Source organism: Carcharhinus amblyrhynchos, chromosome 27 (assembly GCF_965287045.1).
Source record: "Carcharhinus amblyrhynchos chromosome 27, sCarAmb.v2.hapA, whole genome shotgun sequence".
NCBI lineage: Eukaryota > Metazoa > Chordata > Chondrichthyes > Carcharhiniformes > Carcharhinidae > Carcharhinus > Carcharhinus amblyrhynchos.
In genome coordinates this window covers 3,624,298-3,646,820 of record NC_137350.1, presented here as the reverse complement: position 1 = coordinate 3,646,820, position 22,523 = coordinate 3,624,298, and the positions used below count along the sequence as shown (strand labels likewise).

The window sequence follows — 22,523 nt, the reverse complement described above, 5'->3', positions numbered from 1 at the left end:
GTAATGATTGGAGTGTAGTTGGGGGTTTGTAGTGATTGGAGTGTAGTTGGGGGTTTGTAATGACTGGAGTGTAGTTGGGGGTTTGTAATGATTGGAGTGTAGTTGGGGGTTTGTAATGATTGGAGTGTAGTTGGGGGTTTGTAATGATCGGAGTGTAGTTGGGGGTTTGTAATGATCGGAGTGTAGTTGGGGGTTTGTAATGATTGGAGTGTAGTTGGGGGTTTGTAGTGATTGGAGTGTAGCTGGGGGTTTGTAGTGATTGGAGTGTAGTTGGGGGTTTGTAATGATTGGAGTGTATTTGGGGGTTTGTAATGATTGGAGTGTATTTGGGGGTTTGTAATGATTGGAGTGTATTTGGGGGTTTGTAATGATTGGAGTGTATTTGGGGGTTTGTAGTGATTGGAGTGTAGTTGGGGGTTTGTAGTGATTGGAGTGTAGTTGGGGGTTTGTAATGATTGGAGTGTAGTTGGGGGTTTGTAATGATTGGAGTGTAGTTGGGGGTTTGTAATGATTGGAGTGTAGTTGGGGGTTTGTAATGATCGGAGTGTAGTTGGGGGTTTGTAATGATCGGAGTGTAGTTGGGGGTTTGTAATGATCGGAGTGTAGTTGGGGGTTTGTAATGATCGGAGTGTAGTTGGGGGTTTGTAGTGATTGGAGTGTAGCTGGGGGTTTGTAGTGATTGGAGTGTAGTTGGGGGTTTGTAGTGATTGGAGTGTATTTGGGGGTTTGTAATGACTGGAGTGTATTTGGGGGTTTGTAATGACTGGAGTGTATTTGGGGGTTTGTAGTGATTGGAGTGTAGTTGGGGGTTTGTAATGACTGGAGTGTATTTGGGGGTTTGTAGTGATTGGAGTGTAGCTGGGGGTTTGTAGTGATTGGAGTGTAGTTGGGGGTTTGTAATGACTGGAGTGTATTTGGGGGTTTGTAATGACTGGAGTGTATTTGGGGGTTTGTAGTGATTGGAGTGTATTTGAGGGTTTGTAATGATCGGAGTGTATTTGGGGGTTTGTAATGACTGGAGTGTATTTGGGGGTTTGTAATGATTGGAGTGTATTTGGGGGTTTGTAATGATTGGAGTGTATTTGGGGGTTTGTAATGACTGGAGTGTATTTGGGGGTTTGTAATGATTGGAGTGTATTTGGGGGTTTGTAATGACTGGAGTGTATTTGGGGGTTTGTAGTGATTGGAGTGTAGTTGGGGGTTTGTAATGACTGGAGTGTATTTGGGGGTTTGTAATGACTGGAGTGTATTTGGGGGTTTGTAATGATTGGAGTGTATTTGGGGGTTTGTAATGACTGGAGTGTATTTGGGGGTTTGTAATGATTGGAGTGTTGTTGGGGGTTTGTAATGATTGGAGTGTTGTTGGGGGTTTGTAATGATTGGAGTGTTGTTGGGGGTTTGTAATGATTTGAGTGTAGTTGGGGGTTTGTAATGATTGGAGTGTAGTTGGGGGTTTGTAGTGATTGGAGTGTATTTGGGGGTTTGTAATGACTGGAGTGTGGCTGGGGTTTGTAATGATTGGAGTGTTGTTGGGGGTTTGTAATGATTGGAGTGTAGTTGGGGGTTTGTAATGATTGGAGTGTTGTTGGGGGTTTGTAATGATTGGAGTGTTGTTGGGGGTTTGTAATGATTGGAGTTATTTGGGGGTTTGTAATGACTGGAGTGTATTTGGGGGTTTGTAATGACTGGAGTGTGGCTGGGGTGGTTGCAGATGTAGACAGGTGCAGACAGATGTAGAGGGTGTCAGTCTGGGTTTGGGGGGGGGTGGTGGTTGGAGCTGTGCCGCTCCCGCTGCTGCTGCTGCTGCTGACGCGGACTCTGCCTCTCTCCGACTCTCTCGATCACTCTCAGACTGACGGGGCTCTTGCTCGGATCGCAGCCGAGGTGTGTGAGCCTTCCCTCCCCGAGCTCCCCCAGCTCCCTCCCCGCCAGCCATGGGCACCGGGAGCCGCTGCCGATCTCCCCTGGCCGGGCAGGGGTTTGTCTGCTGCCTGCTGCTGCTCTCCGCTCTGCCCAGTGTCAGTCCAGGTAAGGAGAGAGGGGAGGGGGGGGGGGGGGTCTTTCATTCAGGACTGTTAACTTACCCCCCCCCCCCCCCCCCACACACACACACCCACACAGAGTGTGGACAACAAACTTTCCTCTCTCTTTCTGTAAAACATTTGTTGCAATCCTCCTTTCTCAGACAGACTGTGGACAATTCCATTCCTCTCAGTCCTGTTTATTGAAGTTGCCACACTTCATTCTGTGAAATGAAATGAGTTCAGGAATGTCCTGAATTGAGTGAAAACAGATGTGACTATTTTTCTGTGATGGGGGAGGGGAAGTCCCTCTTTCTCCCTCTTTCTTTCTCTTTCTTTCTTTCTCTTTTTTTTTGCTTTCTCTTTAAGGCAAGATTCCAGCCTGTTGGAAATGGGGGGGGGGGAACTTGCACAGAGGGTGTTCCCACCGTAAAGGCCAGTCTGCCCGGCTGGCAGAGGTGCCACCCAGTTCCCCTCCCCTCCCCTCCCCTCCCCTCCCCTCCCCGACATCACCCTCCAGGCCTGGCTCCTTTAAAGGGGGGGATTGGGATTGGGATTGGGGGGGGGGGGGGGGGGTTGCGGATTGTGGGATTGGCCCAGAGAATTGACCAGGGTAAGTGGTGGGCAATGTGTGGGCAGCGCCGACCCCTGTCCATTCCGTTAAGCTTTCGCTTTCCCATTTCGTCGGGTCGACTGACCCCTGCCCCCCCCCCCCACCCCCCCCCCCCCCCGGAGTGTGCTGTTGGGATTCACTGACCCCCCTCCCCCCCCCCCCCAACACCTCCAGAGAGTGCTCCGGGGGGGGGGGGGGGGGGGGGCGCCCACTGACCCCTGCCCCTCCAGAGTGCGCTGCTGGGATTCATCGACCCCTGGCCCCCCCCCCGGAGTGCGCTGCTGGGGGGCCCACTGACCGAGGAGGTGTTGGGAATAGACACGTCATTTTCTCAGGGATTTTTACCTTTGCTTCACAATTCTAACTAGCAGCAGAATGAGGCCATTTGGCCCCTCAAGCCTGCTGTGCCATTCATGGCTGATGTGATTGTGGCCTTATCTCCCCCCTCTCTCCCTGGCACCTCTCCCTGTGGATCAAAACCCTGTCTGGCTCAGTATTTGAAATGCAATCTCGGTGCCACTTTGCGAAAAACCTCTTGCTATCTTGTTTGGTGTGGTATATATTTGCCGAGTGTAATGTCTGTGACCTCAAAATCCTCTAAATGTCTTGTATTCTGTGTTTTTAAAACTCATCTCAGACTCTGGGAGCAGAACATCATTGCAAGTTATTCCATTAAGTTATTGTCCGGATGTGAGTCAGGTGACACGTTTATCCCAGGAGTAACTTCCTGCCTTTTTGACGGTGGATAGAGAGTGGCTGGAAGATGAATCTTTGTTTCTCTCGTGTCTTTTCTGAGCTCGGGGTTTTACAGTTGATAGAGTATTCTTGACGGGAACAGAAATGCCAAATCAACTCAGCAGGTCTGGCAGAGAGAAATATAACTCAATGTTTCAAATCCATATGAGCCTCGACGTGTTGTTACTGCATTAATGTAGGAATTGTGGCAACCAGATTTGATTTATTATTGTCACATGTATTGGGATAAACACTGTTTCTTATGCGCTATGCAGACAAAGCATACCATTCACAGAGAAGGAAAGGAGAGAGTGCAGAATGTGGTGTTCCAGTCATAGTTAGGGTGAAGAGAAAGATCAACTTAATATATGGTAGAATCTGATGGCAGCAGGAAAGAAGCTGTTCTTGAGTTGGTTGGTACATGATCTCAAACTTTTGTATCAATTAGTTCACAGCAAGCTCCCACACACAGCACGGTTATAATGAGCAGGAAATTTGTTATTTTTTAATTGATGTTGGTTGCAGGGGCAATCTTAACCAGGGTATCCCTGCAGTTCTTCTTCAAAGTGGGCACAGTAAGAAGTCTCGCAACACCAGGTTAAAGTCTAGCAGGAATTTAATGTTGGCAAGTGCGAGGTGGTCCGCTTTGGTAGGAATAATGGTAGGAAGGACTATTACTTACGTGGAGAAAAACTGCAGCAGGCGACGGTGCAGAGGGACCTCGGGGTCCTTGTGCATGAGTCGCAAAAACCCAGCTTGCAGGTGCAGCAGGTGGTCAGGAAGGCGAATGGGATGCTGGCCTTCATAGCGAGGGGGATTGAATATAAAAGTAGGGAGGTCTTGCTGCAGCTGTATAGGGCACTGGTGAGGCTACAGCTGGAGTACTGTGTGCAGTTTTGGGCACCGTACTTGCGTAAGGATATTTTGGCCTTGGAGGGAGTGCAGAGGAGGTTTACTAGGCTGATACCAGAGTTGAGGGGGTTGAGCTATGAGGAGAGGCTGAATAAACTAGGCTTGTACTCGTTAGAGTTTAGAAGAATGAGAGGAGATCTCATTGAGACGTATAAGATGATGAATGGGATGGATAGGATAGAGGTGGAGAGACTCTTCCCGCTCAAAAAAGACAATAGGACTAGGGGGCACAGCCTCAAGATAAAGGGGGGGCGGTTTAGAACGGAGTTGAGGAGGAACTTCTTCACTCAAAGGGTGGTGAATCTCTGGAATTCTCTGCCCGTTGAAGTGGTGGAGGCTGCCTCGCTAAATATATTTAAGACGCGGGTTGATGGGTTCTTGATAAGAGAGGGGATTAAGGGTTATGGGGAGAGGGCGGGAAAGTGGAACTGAGCCACGACAGATCAGCCATGATCTTATTGAATGGCGGGGCAGGCTCGAAGGGCTAGATGGCCTACTCCTGCTCCTATTTCTTATTTTCATATAGGTTCACCTGGAATCACAAGCTGCCCACCTGCGTGACTCACCTGATGAAGGGGCAGCACTCCCAAAGCTCGTGATTCCACATAAATCTGTTGGACTTTAACCCGGTGTTGTGAGACTTCTTACTGTTACCACCCCCTAGTTCAACGCCTGCATCAGGATGGTGCAGTGGAGTCTTTAACACGCACCTCAGGAGCCGGGTAGGGGCCTTGTTTAATGGTACAGAGAACCCGTGCAGCCGGGGCCATGTGCTTGTGGTGTTCAGTCACTGGCATAAGTATTAGCAATGGCTGGGAGGGCACGTTGACTCTGCCTGAGCATTGAATCAGTGACGTGTGAACTTGGTGTTATTCACCTTAAGCCGCTGGTCACAAAGATAGCCACGATGTGGAGATGCCGGCGTTGGACTGGGGTAAACACAGTAAGAAGCCTCACAGCTACCAGGTTAAAGTCCAACAGGTTTATTTGATAGTAATCCCACAATCAAGTAAACTGGTTGAACTTAAACCTGGTGTTGTGAGACTTCTCACCAAGATAGCGTCAGGGATTAAGACCCCAAGATGCATATTTTGTAAAATGAGTGGGAAACATTTCTGGAAATGTTTAAGACCTTGAAAATGGCAGAACTTATATCTGTCTGTGACACCCACCCCTCCCCCCTCCCCGCCCCACACACACACACAAGATGCTACTTATTTCTTTATTAGTGTCACAAGTACACTTACATTAACACTGCAATTAAGTTACTGTGAAAATCCCCTAGTCACCACACTCTGGCACCTGTTCGGGTACGCTAAGGGAGAATTTAGCACGGCCAATGCACCCTAACCTGCACGTCTTTGGGACTGTGGGAGGAAACCAGAGCCCCCGGAGGAAACCCACGCAGACATGGGGAGAATGTGCCGACCCCGCACAGACAGTGACCCGAGCCAGGAATCGAACCCGGGTCCCTGGCGTGACGTGATAGTGTCAGGAAAACTCATGCCTTGTTATCTCTGAAGAGCCAAGAGTGAGTCATTGGGAAAGGGAACAAGGCCAGCCTGCTCCCGTGAAGGTAAAGAATGGGACCAACAATTCACACACACCCCTGGATGTCAAACGGTGTACGGGATGAGGGAAAAAAAGGAAGGCTTGTGACAGGTTCAGGGGCTCAAAACACAGCAGTAATTATTTAAAAACTAAATTGAGAGTGAAGAGGGGGCATAAAAACACACTGGCAAAAAAAAAGGAAAACCTCAAAGTGTTTTATAAGTAAAGTAAAAGTTTAATTATTAGTTACAAGTAAGGCTTACATTAACACTGCAATGAAGTTACTGTGAAATTCCCCTAGTCGCCCACACCCTAGCTATGACTGCAACACCACATTCTGCACTCTCTCATTTCCTTCTCTGTGAATGGTATGCTTTGTCTGTATAGCATGCAAGAAACAATACTTTACACTGTATCCCAATACACGTGACAATAATAAATTAAACCTGGTTGCCACAATTCCTACATGAAGTATATTAAGGGCAAGAGTAACAAGCGAAAGAATAGGGCCCATTAAAGACCAAAGTGGAAATGTGGAGCTAAAAGATATTATGAGCTTTTAACTTTGTGCATCTGTGTTCACCATGGAGAAGGACAGAGTGGGTAAAGAAAGCTGGGGGGGAGGGGGGCTGTGATATAATTGAACCAATTAGCACTGAGAGGGAGGGGGTGTTAGTGGGGGTTTAAAAGTGTATAAATCCCCAGGCCCAGATGAGATCCAGGCTGCTGTGTTTGCAAGGGAGGAGATTGAGCAGCTATGATGCTGTTTATCAAATCCTCTCTGGCCACTGAAGAGGACTGGAGGACTTCCAATGTTATTCAAGAAGGGAAATCAGGATAAATCAGGTAATCACAGGATAGCGAGTAGGGAAATAATTGGAAGGATAGGATTGAACTCCACTTGGGTAATCCTGACCCATTTGATACCTTCATTGATCTCAGTGAGACAGCCCCTCATTAACTCCTGTTGTAGGAATGGGGCCATGAACCACATGAGCCTCTTTTGTCCTTCAGTGGACTCACCTTGCTTCCATATTCCTCAGCTTTGCAATTTTCAATTGGTCCCCCACCTCGACAGCTTTCCATATCTTTTGTGTGAAGATTGAAGCATCCCAGTTTTCCGACCCATCCCCCTGGCTCCAGGATTCAGCCTGGTGGCTCTACTTGAGTCGGTGGCGAGCACTTTGGTCTCTGCGACGGTCTTCCCTTGTCCACGAGCCCGGAGCTGGATTGACTGCCCGCAGAAGTGCGTACCGAGCTGCTGCTGACGTGATCTCAGTCCGAGTGTGTGCGAACCCAGTGTGTACAATGTGAGTTGAACACGTTGGTCGCCTGGGTGTAACGAGGGGTCGCTCGGAGTGAAGGTTGCATTGCAGCTTGCACTGAGCGGGGGCACCAAGCAGGATGGTATGAATTGTGCAGTGTGGAACACACGAGGTAGAGGGAGCTCTGCTTTGAAACACACAACCGGGCTTTACATAGCAGACATCCCGTTCCTTTATCACAATATGGACACCGAAATATGTACTGTTTATAACTCACATTGAAGCTTCTTGAATTCAGTGTATATTGGGCACAGTTTGTGTAGATAATATCTGCTGAGTGTCTTTCATTGGTCATCTCACTGAGGATTGAAGAATGACTGCCTGATGAAGAGGAGGTCTTCGGGCTGTACTGTTATATCTACTGAGTTTAATTTCAATTGGGAATCTGCCAGTTGGAGCAGATTTCTATCTTAAATGACACGAGAGTGCATTCTGGGCTGTGGTGCAAGGGTGCCCACCCTGGAGGATCTGCTGAGCTGTCCATGGCTGGGTTTTTGGGGCTAATTGTCACTGCAGTTTCTGTCGGATTGAGGCACCAGCTAAGGCTGGAGCACAGACTCGGGCAATAAGCACTTTCTTATGAAGTTATGAATGGTGAACGTTTCATTAGTGACACAGTGAGATGTCTCACAGCACCAGGTTAAGGTCCAACAGGTTTATTTGGAATCACGAGCTTTTGGAGCGCTGCACCTTCATCAGGTGAGTGAGGTGGTAACCAATAGGAGGTTTCCTTGCCTGTGTTTGCTCTTTTGCTTTGAGACGTTATGGGGCTTACAGTTGATGTTGATCCTCTCTCCTGTCTGTATATTATTGTGATATCATCTCTGCTGGCCTTAAACTCTGTAAGTCCCTCCCCGAACCCCTCTGTCTCTCTTCATCGAGGGCCGAAGGGCCTGTACTGCACTGTAATGTTCTTCACTCCTTTAAGACTCATTCTGAGAGTAGCTGCTTTGACCCAGCTTTGGGCCACCAAAACGAACATCTCCTTTTGTGGCACGGTATCAAATTTTAGCAGATAATGAGTCTGCGGGACGTTCTGTTACATTAAAGGTGCTATGCCAATGCAAAGTGTTGTTGGTAGTAGATTGGATCGAGTGGCAGCCAAGTCAAAAAGCTCCAGGTCTCTCCACTAACCTGGTGATACTCAGGACTCGATAGCCAGTATGAAACTCTGGAAAGTGCGTGACTGGAACCAAAGGGAAGGTGATGAATTTGCGAGTTGTGACTGGTGCCTTGTTGTGTGACGGGTGTTCTGTTTGTAGACTGGCCTGTTGTATCTTCTGTTGTTAGTCTGCTGTAGGGGTTGGTGAAGGGGACTGGCTGCATTGGGGATTGAATATAAAAGCAGGGAGGTCTTGCTGCAGCTGTACAGGGCACTGGTGAGACCGCAGTTGGAGTACTGTGTGCAGTTTTGGGCGCCGCACTTGCGCAAGGATATTTTGGCCTTGGAGGGAGTGCAGAGGAGGTTTACTAGGCTGATACCGGAGATGAGGGGGTTGGACTATGAAGAGAGACTAAATAGACTGGGTCTGCACTCGTTAGAGTTTAGAAGGATGAGGGGGGATCTTATAGAGACGTATAAGATAATGGATAGGGTAGAGGTAGAGAGATTCTTCCTGCTCAGAAAGGATAGCAGGACTAGAGGGCACAGCCTCAAGATAAGGGGAAGGGGGGGCAGTTTAGATTGGAGTTGAGGAGAAACTTCTTCACTCAAAGGGTGGCGAATCTCTGGAATTCTCTGCCCGTTGAAGTGGTGGAGGCTACCTCGCTGAATATATTTAAGTCACGGGTAGATAGGTTTCTGATAGACAGGGGAATTAAGGGTTATGGGGAGAAAGCGGGAAAGTGGAACTGATCCACTTCAGATCAGCCATGATCTTATTGAATGGCGGGGCAGGCTCGAAGGGCTAGATGGCCTACTCCTGCTCCTATTTCTTATGTTCTTATGTTCATTGTCTGAGAAACCAGGCGCAGGGCAGGAGGAATCCTACAGATGTTTAACTGTTGCTGATGAGACATTAATTAAGTATTTAGCTAATTTATTTTCAACATTCGCCTCTCTACTGTACTCCCTTTCAGAAATGGAGTCCAGATAGCACATTGCGTTTGAACATGTGCTGATAAAACACAGCAGTGTCAGGCTAAACCTCACCGTACAATAAGCAGGTTGGCTTTAAAAAGCACTTTTATCTTGTGCAAGTATTTCGTAATCATCAGTCACCAAGTGGGTCTGCATGAAGAATCCAAACCCCCCACAAACACATCCCCGGCGATTCCATGACTGCAGGCCAGCTGTTTCTTGAATGGTTTTAATATCCTGTCTTCAATCTCCCTTCACCCATCATCCTCCCTGGAAATAAACACTTCCCAGTGAGTGTCCTAAAGCTGTACCTTCACCCCTCCTCTTCACTCTCACCATCTCTGGGACTTATTGGCCTTTCCCCTCCCCTGCTGCTCCCTGACCAGCTCCGAGTCAGTAACTTGGGATGTTTGTGAAATAGCGAAAGAATACAATTGTGTTTTTTGAAAGGTGTTTCAAACTAAAATCAGGTTTTACCAATTCTAGTAAACATTCTCCCTCTCTCTATTTGTCTATCCTGATGAGCAGCGTAGCAGCACAGTGGTTAGCACTGTTGTCTCACAGCACCAGGGACCTGGGTTCAATTCCCAGTTTGGCACACTGTCTGTGTGGAGTCTGCACAGTCTCCCCGTGTCTGTGTGGGTTTCCTCCAGGTGTTCTGGTTAGGTGGATTAGCCATGCTAAGTTCTCCCTCTGTGTATCTGAACAGCTGCCAAAGTATGGTGACTAGGGGATTTTCACAGTAACTTCATTGCAGTGTTAATGTAAGCCTACTTGTGACACTAATAAATAAACATTTTTACTTCTTTCTAATCCCTCTCTCTATCCCTCCTGCTCCCTCTCTCTATTCTCCTGTTCCTTATCCCTCCTGTTCCCTCCTTCTATCCTTCCTGCTCACTCTCTCTATCCCTCCTGTTATCTCTTCCTCTCTACAAGACATAAGATGTAGGGGCAAAAATAGGCCATTCAGCCCATCGAGTCTGCTTATCCAGTCAATGAGATCATTCCTGATCTGATATAATTTTCAACTGCATTTTCCCACTTTATCCCCATAATCCTTGATTCCTTTACTGACTAAAAATCTGCCTAGCTCACCTCGAACATACTTAACGGCTTCTACTGTCCAAGCAGGAAAGAATTCCACAGATTCCCTCCCCTCTGAGAAGAAATTCCTCATCTTTGTCTTCGATGAGTGACCTGTTAATCTGAGGTTATGCCCTCTAGTCCCAGACTCTCCCACAAGGGGAACGAACCTCGCAGCATCGACCCTGTCAAGCCCTTGAGAATCCAGTCTGTCTCAATAAGGTCACCTCTCGTTCTCCTAAACTCCAAAGAGTACAGGCCCAACCCACTCAACCTCTCCTCATAAGAAAATCCCGGGATCAACCTTGTGAACCTTCTCCGAGCTGCCTCCAGTGCCACTATATCTTTTCTTAGATAAGGGGACCAAAACTGTTCACAGCATTCCAGGTGTGGAAAACTAGTGCTTTGTATATTTTTAATAAGACTTACCTATTTTTATATCCATTCCCTTTGAAATAAACGCCAGCATTCCATTTGCCTTCCCTGTTACCTGTTGAATTTGCATGCTAGCTTTTAGTGATTTATTGGCAACCCCCCCCACCAAATCTCTCAGTGCTGCAGCTTTCTGCACTCTTTCTCCATTCAAACAATACTCAGCTCCTTCATTCTTCCTACCAAAGTGCATCACCTCACACTTTCCAACATTTTATTTCATCTGCCAAGTTTTTGTCCACTCACCTAACCTGTAGACTCTTTGTGTCATCCTCACCACTTGCCTTTTCAGGAGAATAGCCAACGTTGTTCTATTGTTTAAGAAGGGCAACAGGGATAATCCGGGAAATTATAGGCCGGCGAGCCTCACACCAGTAGTAGGGAAATTATCGGAAAAAATTCTTAGGGACAGGATTTGGAAACAAATGGCCTTATTAGTGATAGACAGCAAATGGATAAAATAGTCAGAAAGGCATACGACTCTCCTCTGACCCCGTGTAACCCCTCATGTCATGAGGGACCTTGTCAAAGGCTTTACTGAAGTCCATGTAGACAGCATCCACTGAGATGGATACAGAACTGGCTTGGCCATAGAAGACAGAGGGGTGCCTTTCCGATTGGGAGGCTGTGACTAGCGGCATTCCACACGGATCAGTTCTGGGGTCTTTGCTGTTCGTAGTATATATAAATAATTTGGAGGAAAATGTAGCTGGTCTGATTAGTAAGTTCAGAGGCGACACAAAAATTGGTGGAGTTGCGGATAGTGAAGAGGATTGTCAGAGGATACGGCAAGATATAGACCGGTTGGAGACTTGGGCGGAGAAATGGAGTTTAATCTGGACAAGTGTGAGGCAATGCATTTTGGAAGGTCCAATACATGGAGGAGTTATACAGTAAACGGTAGAACTCTTTGCTATATTGACAGGCAGAGAGATCTGGGTGTACATGTCCACCGATCATTAAAAGTGGAAACTCAGGTGGATAAAGTAGTCAGAAAGACATACGGCATGCTCGCCTTCATTGGTTGGAACATTGAGTATAGAACTTGGCGGGTCATGCTGTGCAGAACCTGAGTTAGGCCTCGTTTAGAATACTGTGTACAATTCTGGTCACCACACTACCAGAAGGATGTGGAGGCTTTGGAGAGGATACAGAGGAGGTTTACCAGGATGTTGCCTGGTCTGGAGGGTATTAACTATGCGGAGAAACTCGGTTTGTTCTCACCGGAATGGTGGAGGTTGAGGGGTGACCCGGTAAAGGTTTAAAAAATAATGAGTGGTGTGGACTAGAGTGGATAGTCAGATGCTGTTCCCCAGGGTAGTCTGCTTGTCTGGAATGAAATTCGTCTTTCAGGATGATTTTGGCTGTTTGATTTGATTGGAAGAGTAAGTATGGGGTGGGGGAGGGCTCTATGTTAGAATGGACATGTGTAAGACGGAGTGTGTTTGGGGGGTAGAGTGGGTGGAGTGTTAATTGTACATTAATTGTGTTTAATTATCTACAGGGGATGAGGGGACGGCTGCGATTCCCCAGGCCGTTATTGGGGATGGGGGTGGCCCCAACAATCAGAAGGTTGCTTCTGATGGTGACTCATCCCCACATCCTGCCCACGATTTAACATTTCCCCATAGCCTCCCTGATCAATCATCCACCCGCTGTTGTAAAAGTGGAGCTTGGGCAGGAAAAGGCTGTTAAATGGCCATTCATTGGACAATTGGGGCAAGATCGGCCTCCACCCTTCCCCCTCCGAGGCCCTGCCTGCTGCAATGTAATGTTAATTCCAACTGGAGGGGGCGGATGCAATTGCATACCCATTCCCCACCCACCCCCCACCCACCCAAATACCGGCTCCAAACCTGCTGGGGGAGCGTAAAACTCAGGCCAGTGGGTGCAGAGGGAAAGGGGCGAATGAATATAACATTTCAGAGGAAGGAAAGCAATGGCACGGCTTTTGATTCAGTCTGCATCAACAAATACCCTTCTCCTTTCTCCTTTTGCCTGGTTTCTGGTCCCTCTCTAAACACTCGCTGCCTCCGGGCTGTTCAATCGATGTATTTTCCCAAGTGCCTCGCTCCTGATTTCCCCCTCCAGCACCTTCCTCAAATATCCGGATATGGTGGGCAGGGGTGGAATTCATCTTGTCAATGGTGTAACTGGAGTGATATCAGCTGAGTGATGTTCCTCCAGCATTGACTCCAGTGGACAGACACATGTTACGCAATGACCCCAAAGCCAGCAGGGAGCAAGGCTGTGACAGCAAGGAGCTTAACGTCCCCAAGAAGCTGCTTCACTCATCCAAGTGGGGACACGACAAAGCAGCCCAGGGTCGGGGGGGGGGGGGGGATGGCCCCAGGGTGGGGGGGGAGAGGGGACGGTCTAATGGTCTCAGCTCCTGCTACATTCAGCAGAGTCCCAGCTGGTTTGCAGCTGTGCCGTTCTCCTCTTCCTTTCTATATTTTAAAACAAGGAGCTGAGCTGAGCTGCTCGATGGGCAATCTGGAACCGAGTTCCAAAAATCAGAAAGCTTTTAGTTTAATCCCTTAGCCTGAGTTGAGTTTTCTAACTGTATTTAATGGTGCAACACTGTGTGCCCATCTGCGTGTGTGCCTGTTTGCATGCATGTGTGTGTCTATGTGCGTGTGTGCATCTGGTACATGCGGGTACATCTGTGTGCGTGCGTGTGTGTCTGCGTGCACATGTGTGTGTGTCTGCATGCGCGTGTCTGCATGTGGCTGCGTATGTGTCTGCATGCGTGTGTGGCTGTGTGTGTGTGCGTGTGTGGCTGCATGCGTGTGCGCATGTGAGTTTGTGTGTGTGTGTCCACGTCTGTGTGTGTGCTGTGCTTGTATTTCTATCGCTCCTTTCACACCTCAGGACATCCTAAAGATTCTGATGGAAGTGTTGTACATTGTTGTATTGTCGGAAACACAGCAGCAACTTTGTGCACAGCAAGCTCCCATAAATAACAACATGGTAATGACCAGGTAATTTATTTTAGTGATGTGGGCCAAGGGATAAATATTGGCTAGAATATCAGAGGGATCTTCCTCTTCTAAATAGTGCTGTGAGATCTTCTGTACGCACTCAAGAGAGCAGACTGAGCCCCGGTTTGAACAGACCCCCTCCGTACCGCACTGGGATATCAGCCTGGATCATACGCTGCTGGGACTTGGGCAACATGCAGTGCCACAGCTGACTCTTCACAGGATAGATCTCAGGTGTAAAGCCTCACGCAGTCAAATAGCTAAATGACTGGTGCAATCTCTATGCTGGCCTTTGAGGACTGCTCATTTGGCTGATGTACTGTCAACTGTCACCACATGCTATCAGTGCTACAGGATGGATTAGAGAGTATTGCCTTGGAGGCAAAGTGTGTGTGAAGACTGTTGCTGCAATGAACAAGGGAAAGGATTTATTTGCTCCAGTCTCTGAACATCCCTGGTGTTGGTCAGTGAAACCACAGGATGGGATGTGCAGGTAGATAGGAGGCCAGTGTCGGTTACTTTGTTGAGTTTAGCTATTGTAACACACTTCTCAATGCCAAGAGTCATCGCTTTCCTTCCTGCTCCTGCCTAAATCTCACCTGTTTATTAAGGAACGAGTGCTCAGGATACTTGAATGATTTTCGCATTTCAAGCGTTTATAATTGTGATGTTTAGATTGATAAAACATTTGATAGGTTAGATATAGCAGAAATATTCCCCGGGGTGAATTTGGAATCTTTCAGTTTGAACAGAATCATTTGGAGCATTTCTTTCCAAACAGGTAGCGGAAATCTAGAACACTGATTTACACTGGCAATGAGATTTTCCTTGGAATAAGAATATCGAGGTTCACATGTCAAAGGGCATGCAAATGAGGTTAAAACGTAGATTGGCTATAATTGAATAATGGAAGTGGTTCAAGGCAATGAATAGTCTGTTCCATGGTTAGTAGGTTGTTACCAGATTGGTGGCATGGTGACACAGTGAGTTAGCACTGCTGCCTCACAGCGCCAGGGACCCGGGTTCAATCCCAGCGGCATGGTGACACAGTGAGTTAGCACTGCTGCCTCACAGCGCCAGGGACCTGGGTTCAATCCCAGCAGCACGGTGACACACTGGGTTAGCGCTGCTGCCTCACAGCGCCAGGGACCTGGGTTCAATCCCAGCAGCACGGTGACACAGTGAGTTAGCACTGCTGCCTCACAGCGCCAGGGACCTGGGTTCAATCCCAGCAGCACGGTGACACAGTGAGTTAGCACTGCTGCCTCACAGCGCCAGGGACCCGGGTTCAATCCCAGCAGCACGGTGACACACTGGGTTAGCACTGCTGCCTCACAGCGCCAGGGACCCGGGTTCAATTCCCAGCAGCACGGTGACACAGTGGGTTAGTAGTACTGCCTCACAGCACCAGGGACCCGGGTTCAATCCCAGCAGCACGGTGACACACTGGGTTAGCACTGCTGCCTCACAGCACCAGGGACCCGGGTTCAATCCCAGCAGCACGGTGACACAGTGGGTTAGCACTGCTGCCTCACAGCACCAGGGACCTGGGTTCAATCCCAGTGGCACGGTGACACAGTGGGTTAGCACTGCTGCCTCACAGCGCCAGGGACCCGGGTTTGATTCCAGCCTCGGGTCACTGTCTGTGTGGAGTCTGCACGTTCTCCCTGTGTCTGCGTGGGTTTCCTCCGGGTGCTCTGGTTTCCTCCCACAGTCCAAAGGTGTGTAGGTTAGGTGGATTGACCATGCTAAATTCTCTCTCAGTGTACCCAATCAGGCGCCGCAGTGTGGCGACTGAGGGATTTTCGCAGTAACTTCATTACAGCGTTAATGTAAGCCTATCTGTGACTAATAAATAAACTTTATACCTGGAGTGAGTGGATTGGACAGGCTGGCTTTATTTCCTCTGGAGTTTAGAAGAGTAAGGGCTGATTTGATTGAAGTCTATCAGATCCTGAACACTCTTGACAAGGTGCATATGGGAAGGCTGGTTCCTCTGGTCAGAACGAGAGGGCCCGGTTTTAAAATTCAGGGTCGCCCTTTTCGGACTAAGATGAGGAGAGTTCTTTCTCTGAGGGCCGTGTGACTTTGGAACTCCCTCCCTCAGAAGGTGGTGAAGGCGGGGGTCGTTGAATATTTTTAAGGTGGAGGTAAATAGATTCTTATTAAGGAGGGGAATTGTTGGGGGCAAATGGGAATGTGGAACTCCAAAGACTAACAGATCAGCCATGACCCTATTGAATGACAGAGAAGGCTCGAGGGGCCGAATGGCCTATCCCTGCCCCTTAATTGGTCTGTTTGGATGTACTCCTGTTGCTGGCCAAGGCACAACATCGGGGGCTTGGGAGGAAACATACTTATCCAGGGCTTGAACATTCTTACATTTGGAATGTGGCAAAGATGCACTTGGACATTGTAATCTGGAGCTACGAATAGTGACTTTCTTTCCATTACCAGGACTCTCTCCTGTTCTTGCTACCTGCCTGTGACACAGGTTGGAAGGTGGGTAAGTGCTTGGCCATACTTATAAGCGCCTTTGGACATTTAGTCCGAGAGTGGGATTTGAACCTGGAGTTTCTGAACTCCCACCTAATCCTGTTTACCAGCCCATAGCCCTGAACGTTACTCTGTACCAAGCGCTCATCCAGGTACTTTTTAAAGGACGTGAGGCAACTCAGCTCTCCCACCCTCCCAGGCAGCGCATTCCAGAACGTCACCACCCTCTGGGTAAAAAATGTTCTTCCTCGCACCACCACCACCCCCCACCCAACCTCCTGCCCCTCCCCCTCACATTGAAACTATGTCCCCATATGACTGACTCTTCAACGAAGGGGAACAGCTGCTCCTTATCCATAATGTCCATGTCCCTCATAATCTTGTACACCTTGATCAGGTCACTCTCTCAGTCTCCTCTCTTCCAACGAAAATAGCCCAATCTCTCTTCGTTACTTCAGTGTTCCATCCCAGGCAGCATCCTGATGAATCTCCTCTGCACCCCCTCCAGTGTGTTCACATCCTTCCGATAATGTGGTGACCAGAACTGCACACAGTGCTCTAGCTGTGGCCTCACCAAAGTTCTATACAACTCCAACATGATTCCTCTGCTTTTGTAATCTAACTGATAAAGGCAAGTGTCCCGTATGCCTTTTTCACCAGCCCACTTACGTCCCTTCCGCTTTTAGAGATGTGTGGACAAATACACCAAGGTTCCTTTGTTCCACAGAACTTCCTAGTGTCCGACCATTCATTGAGTGGTTTCTTGTCAACTTACTTCTTCCAAAGTGTATCACCTCGCACTTTTCAGGGTTAAATTCCATCTGCCATTTATCTGCCCATTTGACCAATCCGTCTATACCTCCTTGTAGCCCAAGACTCTGCTCACTATTAACCACCCAGCCAATCTTTGTATCATCTGCAAACTTACTAATCCTACCCCCCACATGATCATCAACATCATTTATATAAATGATGAATAAAAGGGGGCCTAACACACATCCCTGTGGTACACTGCTGGTCACTGGGTTCCAGTCCTAAAGCAGCCTTCTGTCATCACCCTCTGTCGCCCACAACTGAGCCCATTTTGCATCCACTTTATCAAATGACCCTGTATCCGGTGTGAATTTACACTGCTGGACCAGGCCAGCATTGCCCATCCCCAATTGCCCCTGAGAAGGTGGCGGTGAGCTAACCTCTTGAACCGCAAGGCTCAATATTTGTTACTTTACCACCGGCTTTTAACTTGTTTTATTTTTTTTTAATGTAATTATGAATTAGCAACACAGGAGTAGGCCATTCAGCCCATCGAACCAATCAGTCTGATCATGGCTGACCTTAACTTTCCCGTACTATCCCCATATCCTTTGACATCAGTGATATCCAGAAGTCCATCCATTTCTCTCTTGAATGTACACAATTCATCAGTTCCTGCAGCCGCTGGGGTTAGGGATTCCAAAGACACACCCGGCCAAGGGGAACATCCTATCCACGTTCACAGTGTCACACCCTGTAACAATGTTATAAGTTTCAGTGAGATCACCTCTCATTCTTCAAAACCCTAGAGAATAAAGTTCCCTGAATCTCTCCTCATAGGATTCAGCCTCACTGGGGAGGCAATGAACTTGTTATAGAACCCTACAGTGCAGAAAGAGGCCCTTCGGCCCATCGAGTCTGCACCGAACACAACCCCACCCAGGCCCTACCCCCATATCCCTACATATTCTACCCACTAATCCCTCTAACCTACACATCCCTGGACACTAAGGGGCAATTTCTTAGCATGGCCAATCAACCTAACCCGCACATCTTTGGACTGTGGGAGGAAACCGGAGCACCCGGAGGAAACCCACGCAGACAAGGAGAATGTGCAAACTCCACACAGACAGTGACCCGAGCCAGGAATCGAACCCAGGACCCTGGAGCTGTGAAGCAGCAGTGCTAACCACTGTGCTACCGTGCCGCTAGACTATCACTAGACTATTAATCCAGGAACTCAGCTAATGTTCTGGAGACCCGGGTTCGAATCCCGCCAGAGCCGATGGTGGAATTTGAATACAATTTTAAAAATCTGGAATTAAGAATCTACTGATGACTATGAAACCATTGTCGATTGTCAGAAAAACCCATCCAGTTCACTAATGTCCTTTAGGGAAGGAAATTTGTCATCCTCACCCAGCCTGGCCTATGTGTGACTCCAGGGCAATGTGGTTGACCCTTAACTGCCCTCTGAATTGGCCCAGCGACTCATTCAGTTGTGTCAGTATTTCACCACCACCTTCTCAAGGGCAACTAGGGATGGGCAATCAATGCTGGCCAGCCAGCGACACCAATGTCTCACGAAAGAATGAAAAAAATGGACAATCTCAAAAGGCCAAGCAGTAACTCTGTTGCACTCTGTTTGTGGCAAATACAGAACGTAGAACACGACAGCACAAACAGGCCCTTTGGCCCACAAGCTGCGCTGATCATATCCTTACCTACCAGACCTATCTATAACCTTCAATCCCATTAAATATATCCTTCCTTCGATAAGGAGACCACATGTGTACACAGTACATCAGGTGTGGTCTCACTAAGCTTCAGTATAATTGCAGCAAGACTTCATTACTCCTGTACAAATCCTCTTGTGATAAAGGCCGACATACCATTTGCTTCCCTAATTGCTCCCTCCATCTCTATGCTAACTCTTAGTGACTTATGAAGAAGGATGCCAGCTTCCTCTGGACATCAACACTTCACCATTCAGGAAATACTCTCTGCCTTACTGATTTTTGTACCAAAATGGAGAACTTCACACGTTCTATTCCATCTGCCATGTTCTTTCCCATTCACTTAGCCACTTTCACTGCCCAAATCCCCTTGAAGCTTCCTTGTGCCTTCCACACAATTTAAATTCCCACCTAGTTTTTCTTTTGTCGTTAGCAGATTTGCAAATATTTGGTTCCCACATCCAAACGTTGATATTGGACGGCTGGGGTCCTTGTGCTTCCCGATTGTAAGGATGATGTTTCCAGCTCTTGTCCGGTCTCCCCTATCCCAGCCTGGCAAGGCGGGTTAAAGACACAAAGCGTTGAGGAGATTGGCTGAGTGGGCTGAGGGCGGGCCTGTAGCTGAGCGAAATGAAAAGCTGCTGCTTTGGAAACGTGCCCAGTGGCCACGTTTATCTGGATCAGTTCCACTCTGCCAGAACTTTTGCAACAGGCACTGAAACCACGTTGGAAAGAGTGGAAAAAAAAAAGCCAGATACTGGGGATGTTAGCAAACTGTAATAGAAACAAACTTCTGGAAATACTCTAGAGCCAAAATCAAAAAAAATCAAGCCAATGGCCAGGACACAAAACCTTCAGCTAACCAAAGCATTCATCTAACTATCAAATGTCTTCACAAAGTATATAATCCCTTTACAGCGAGAGCCACGCGTGACCCAAAAGCAATATCAACATTTCTTAACTCTCCTAAACCGACCACCACACCTTGGTGCAGCCCCAATAACCTCAGCTGGAGGGGAGGAAGCCTGTTGACTGCTACGTCCTGATGCCTGGCCTTGGTGGCATTGGAACCTTTGAACCCACCAGCCGATGGTGGGCAGATCGGGGCACACCAGTTGATTTGGCAGAATCCTTGCCTCTGCACAAATAACGGGCTTCCAAACTTGGAATCAGGCGTGGGTTCTGACATTTGGCTAGCGAGGTGGGTGCCTTTGACACTGTCCACCATCCACGGTGCTAGGCCTGTGTGGAGCCTGCACGTTCTCCCAGTGTCTGCGTGGGATTCCGTCGGGTGCTCCGGTTTCCTCCTACGTCGCAAAGATGAGTGGGTTGGGTTGATTCGTCACGCTAAATTGCCCCTTAGTGTCCCAAGGTGTGTAGATTAGTGGAATTAGTCATGGTAAATATGTGGCGTTATGGGATAAGATGCTCTGTTGGAGAGTCAGTCCAGACTTGATGGGCTGAATGACCTCCTTCTGTACTGTAAGGATTCTGTGGAAATGGAAAGTTTTGCCCTTGGTTAGGGGCCACTTGTTTTGAAACAAGCATCGGTCCTGACTGCAAAATTTTCAATTAAGCATATTTTTAAGTGCCTAACTTTACAATCCACATTAGCTGTGTGTGCGGTGGGGTCCCAGGCCGACAGTGCGAGGATTGTGGGGGTTATCCCCCCAGTCTTGGAGAGTGTGTTTTGTGCTCTGGTGGTTACGGCTAGAGACACCGAAGTCTACTGGCTGCAATATTTACAGAAATCCCTGTGGGAATTGAAGAGGAACATTATATCGGTGATCTAAAGGAGATGTACGAGGCAGGTTTTTACACAGAGGGTGGTGGGTGCTGGCGGATGTAGTGGAAACAGATACGATAGTGAGTTTTAAGGGGCGTCTGGACAAATACATGAATAGGATGGGAATAGAGGGATGTGGTTCCCAGAAGGGTAGGGGATTTTAGTTCAGTCAGGCAGCACGGTTTTGTGAAGGAGAGGTCGTGTCTCACTAACTTGATCGAGTTTCTCCAGGAAATGACAAAGACGAGGGTAGGGCGGTGGATGTTATCTACATGGACTTCAGTTGGTGTATGATGTTGCAGTTATACAGAACATTGGTTAGGCTACATTTGGAATACTGCGTCCAGTTCTGGTCGCCACACTATCAGAAAGACATGGAGGCTTTGGAGAGACTGCAGAGAAGGTCTACCAGGATGTTGCCTGGTATGGAGGGTATTAACGGTGAGGTGAGATTGAGTAAACTAGGGCTGTTCTCCCTGGAAAGATGAAGGTTGAGGTGTGACGTAATAGAGGTTTATAACATTATGAAGGGCATTGATAGGGTGAACAGTGGGAAGCTTTTTCCCTGGTCGGAATTGACAAACACAAGAGATCACAAGTTCAAGGTAAGGGGGGGCAAGGTTCAACATGGATATGCGGGGATGTGTTTTACACAGAGGGTGGTGGGGGCCTGGAATGCACTGCCAAGCAAGGTGGTTGAGGCAGACACACTGGGATCATTTAAGACTTATCTAGATAGCCACATGAACAGACTGGGAATAGAGGGATACAAATGGGTGGTCTAGTTAGGAACACATGGTCGGTGCAGGCTTGGAGGGCCGAAGGGCCTGTTCCTGTGCTGTATTGTTCTTTGTTCTTTGTTCAGTAAGGTCTTTGACAGGTCCCTCATGGCAGACTGGTACAGAAGGTGAAGTCACTTGGGATCAGAGCTGAGATGGCAAGCTGGATATAGAACTGGCTCGGTCAAAGAAGGCAGAGGGTGGCAGTGGAAGGGTATGTTTCTGAATGGAGGGCATTCCTCAGGGATCAGTGCTGGGACCTTTGCTGTTTGTAATGTATATAAATGATTTGGAGGAGAATGTAACTGGTTTGATTAGTAAGTTTGTGGATGACACTAAGGTTGGTGGATTTGCGGGTATAGTGATGAGGACCATCAGAGGATACAGCAGGATATAGATCAGTTGGAGACATGGGCGGAAAGATGGCAGATGGAGTTTAATCCGGACACATGTGAGGGAATGCATTTTGGAAGGTCTAACGCAGCTGGGAAATATACAGTAAATGACAGAACCCTTAGGGTTATTGATAGGCAGAGGGATCTGGGTGTACAGGTACACAGGTCACTGAAAGTGGCAACACAGGTGGAGAAGGTAGTCAAGAAGGCATACGGCATGCTTGCCTTCATTGGCCAGGATATTGAGTTTAAACATCAGCAAGTCATGTTGCAGCTTTATAGAACCTTAGACCGCATGTGGAATATAGGGTTCAATTCTGGTTGTCACACTACCAGAAGGATGTGGAGGCTTTGGAGAGGGTACAGAAAAGATTTACCAGGATGTTGCCTGGTATGGAGGGCATTAGCTATGAGGAGAGGTTGGAGAAACTTTGTTTGTTCTCACTGGAGCGACGGAGGTTAAGGAGAGACTTGATAGACGTCTATAAGATTATGAGGGGCATGGACGGACTGGATAGCCAGAAGAGTCAGTTACTAGGGGGCACAGGTTTAAGGTGCGAGGGGCAAGGTCTAAAGGAGATGTACGAGGCAGATTTTTTACACACAGGATGGTGGGTGTCTGGAACTCGCTGCCGGGGGAGGTAATGGAACCAGATATGATAGTGACTTTTAAGGGGCGTCTTGACAACTCCATGAATAGGATGGGAATAGAGGGATATGGTCCCCGGAAGGGTAGGGGGTTTTAGTTCAGTCAGGCAGCATAGTCAGTGCAGGCTTGGAGGGCCGAAGGGCCTGTTCCTGTGCTGTAATTTTCTTTAGTCTTTGTGCTTTGGTCATTGGCC

At 48.0% G+C, this 22,523-nt stretch overlaps 1 protein-coding gene across 1 annotated transcript in view; it reads left to right on the top strand.

Moving 5' to 3' along the window:
* The first annotated feature begins 1,828 nt into the window (after positions 1-1,828).
* The window catches only part of mrc2 (mannose receptor, C-type 2), a 294,508-nt gene continuing 273,813 nt past the window's right edge, over positions 1,829-22,523 (top strand). Inside the window, exon 1 of the mRNA XM_080213436.1 lies at positions 1,829-2,028. Within this exon, the coding sequence (XP_080069562.1) occupies positions 1,935-2,028 (94 nt within the window). The 5' untranslated portion in view covers positions 1,829-1,934. The remainder of the gene's footprint in view (positions 2,029-22,523) is intronic.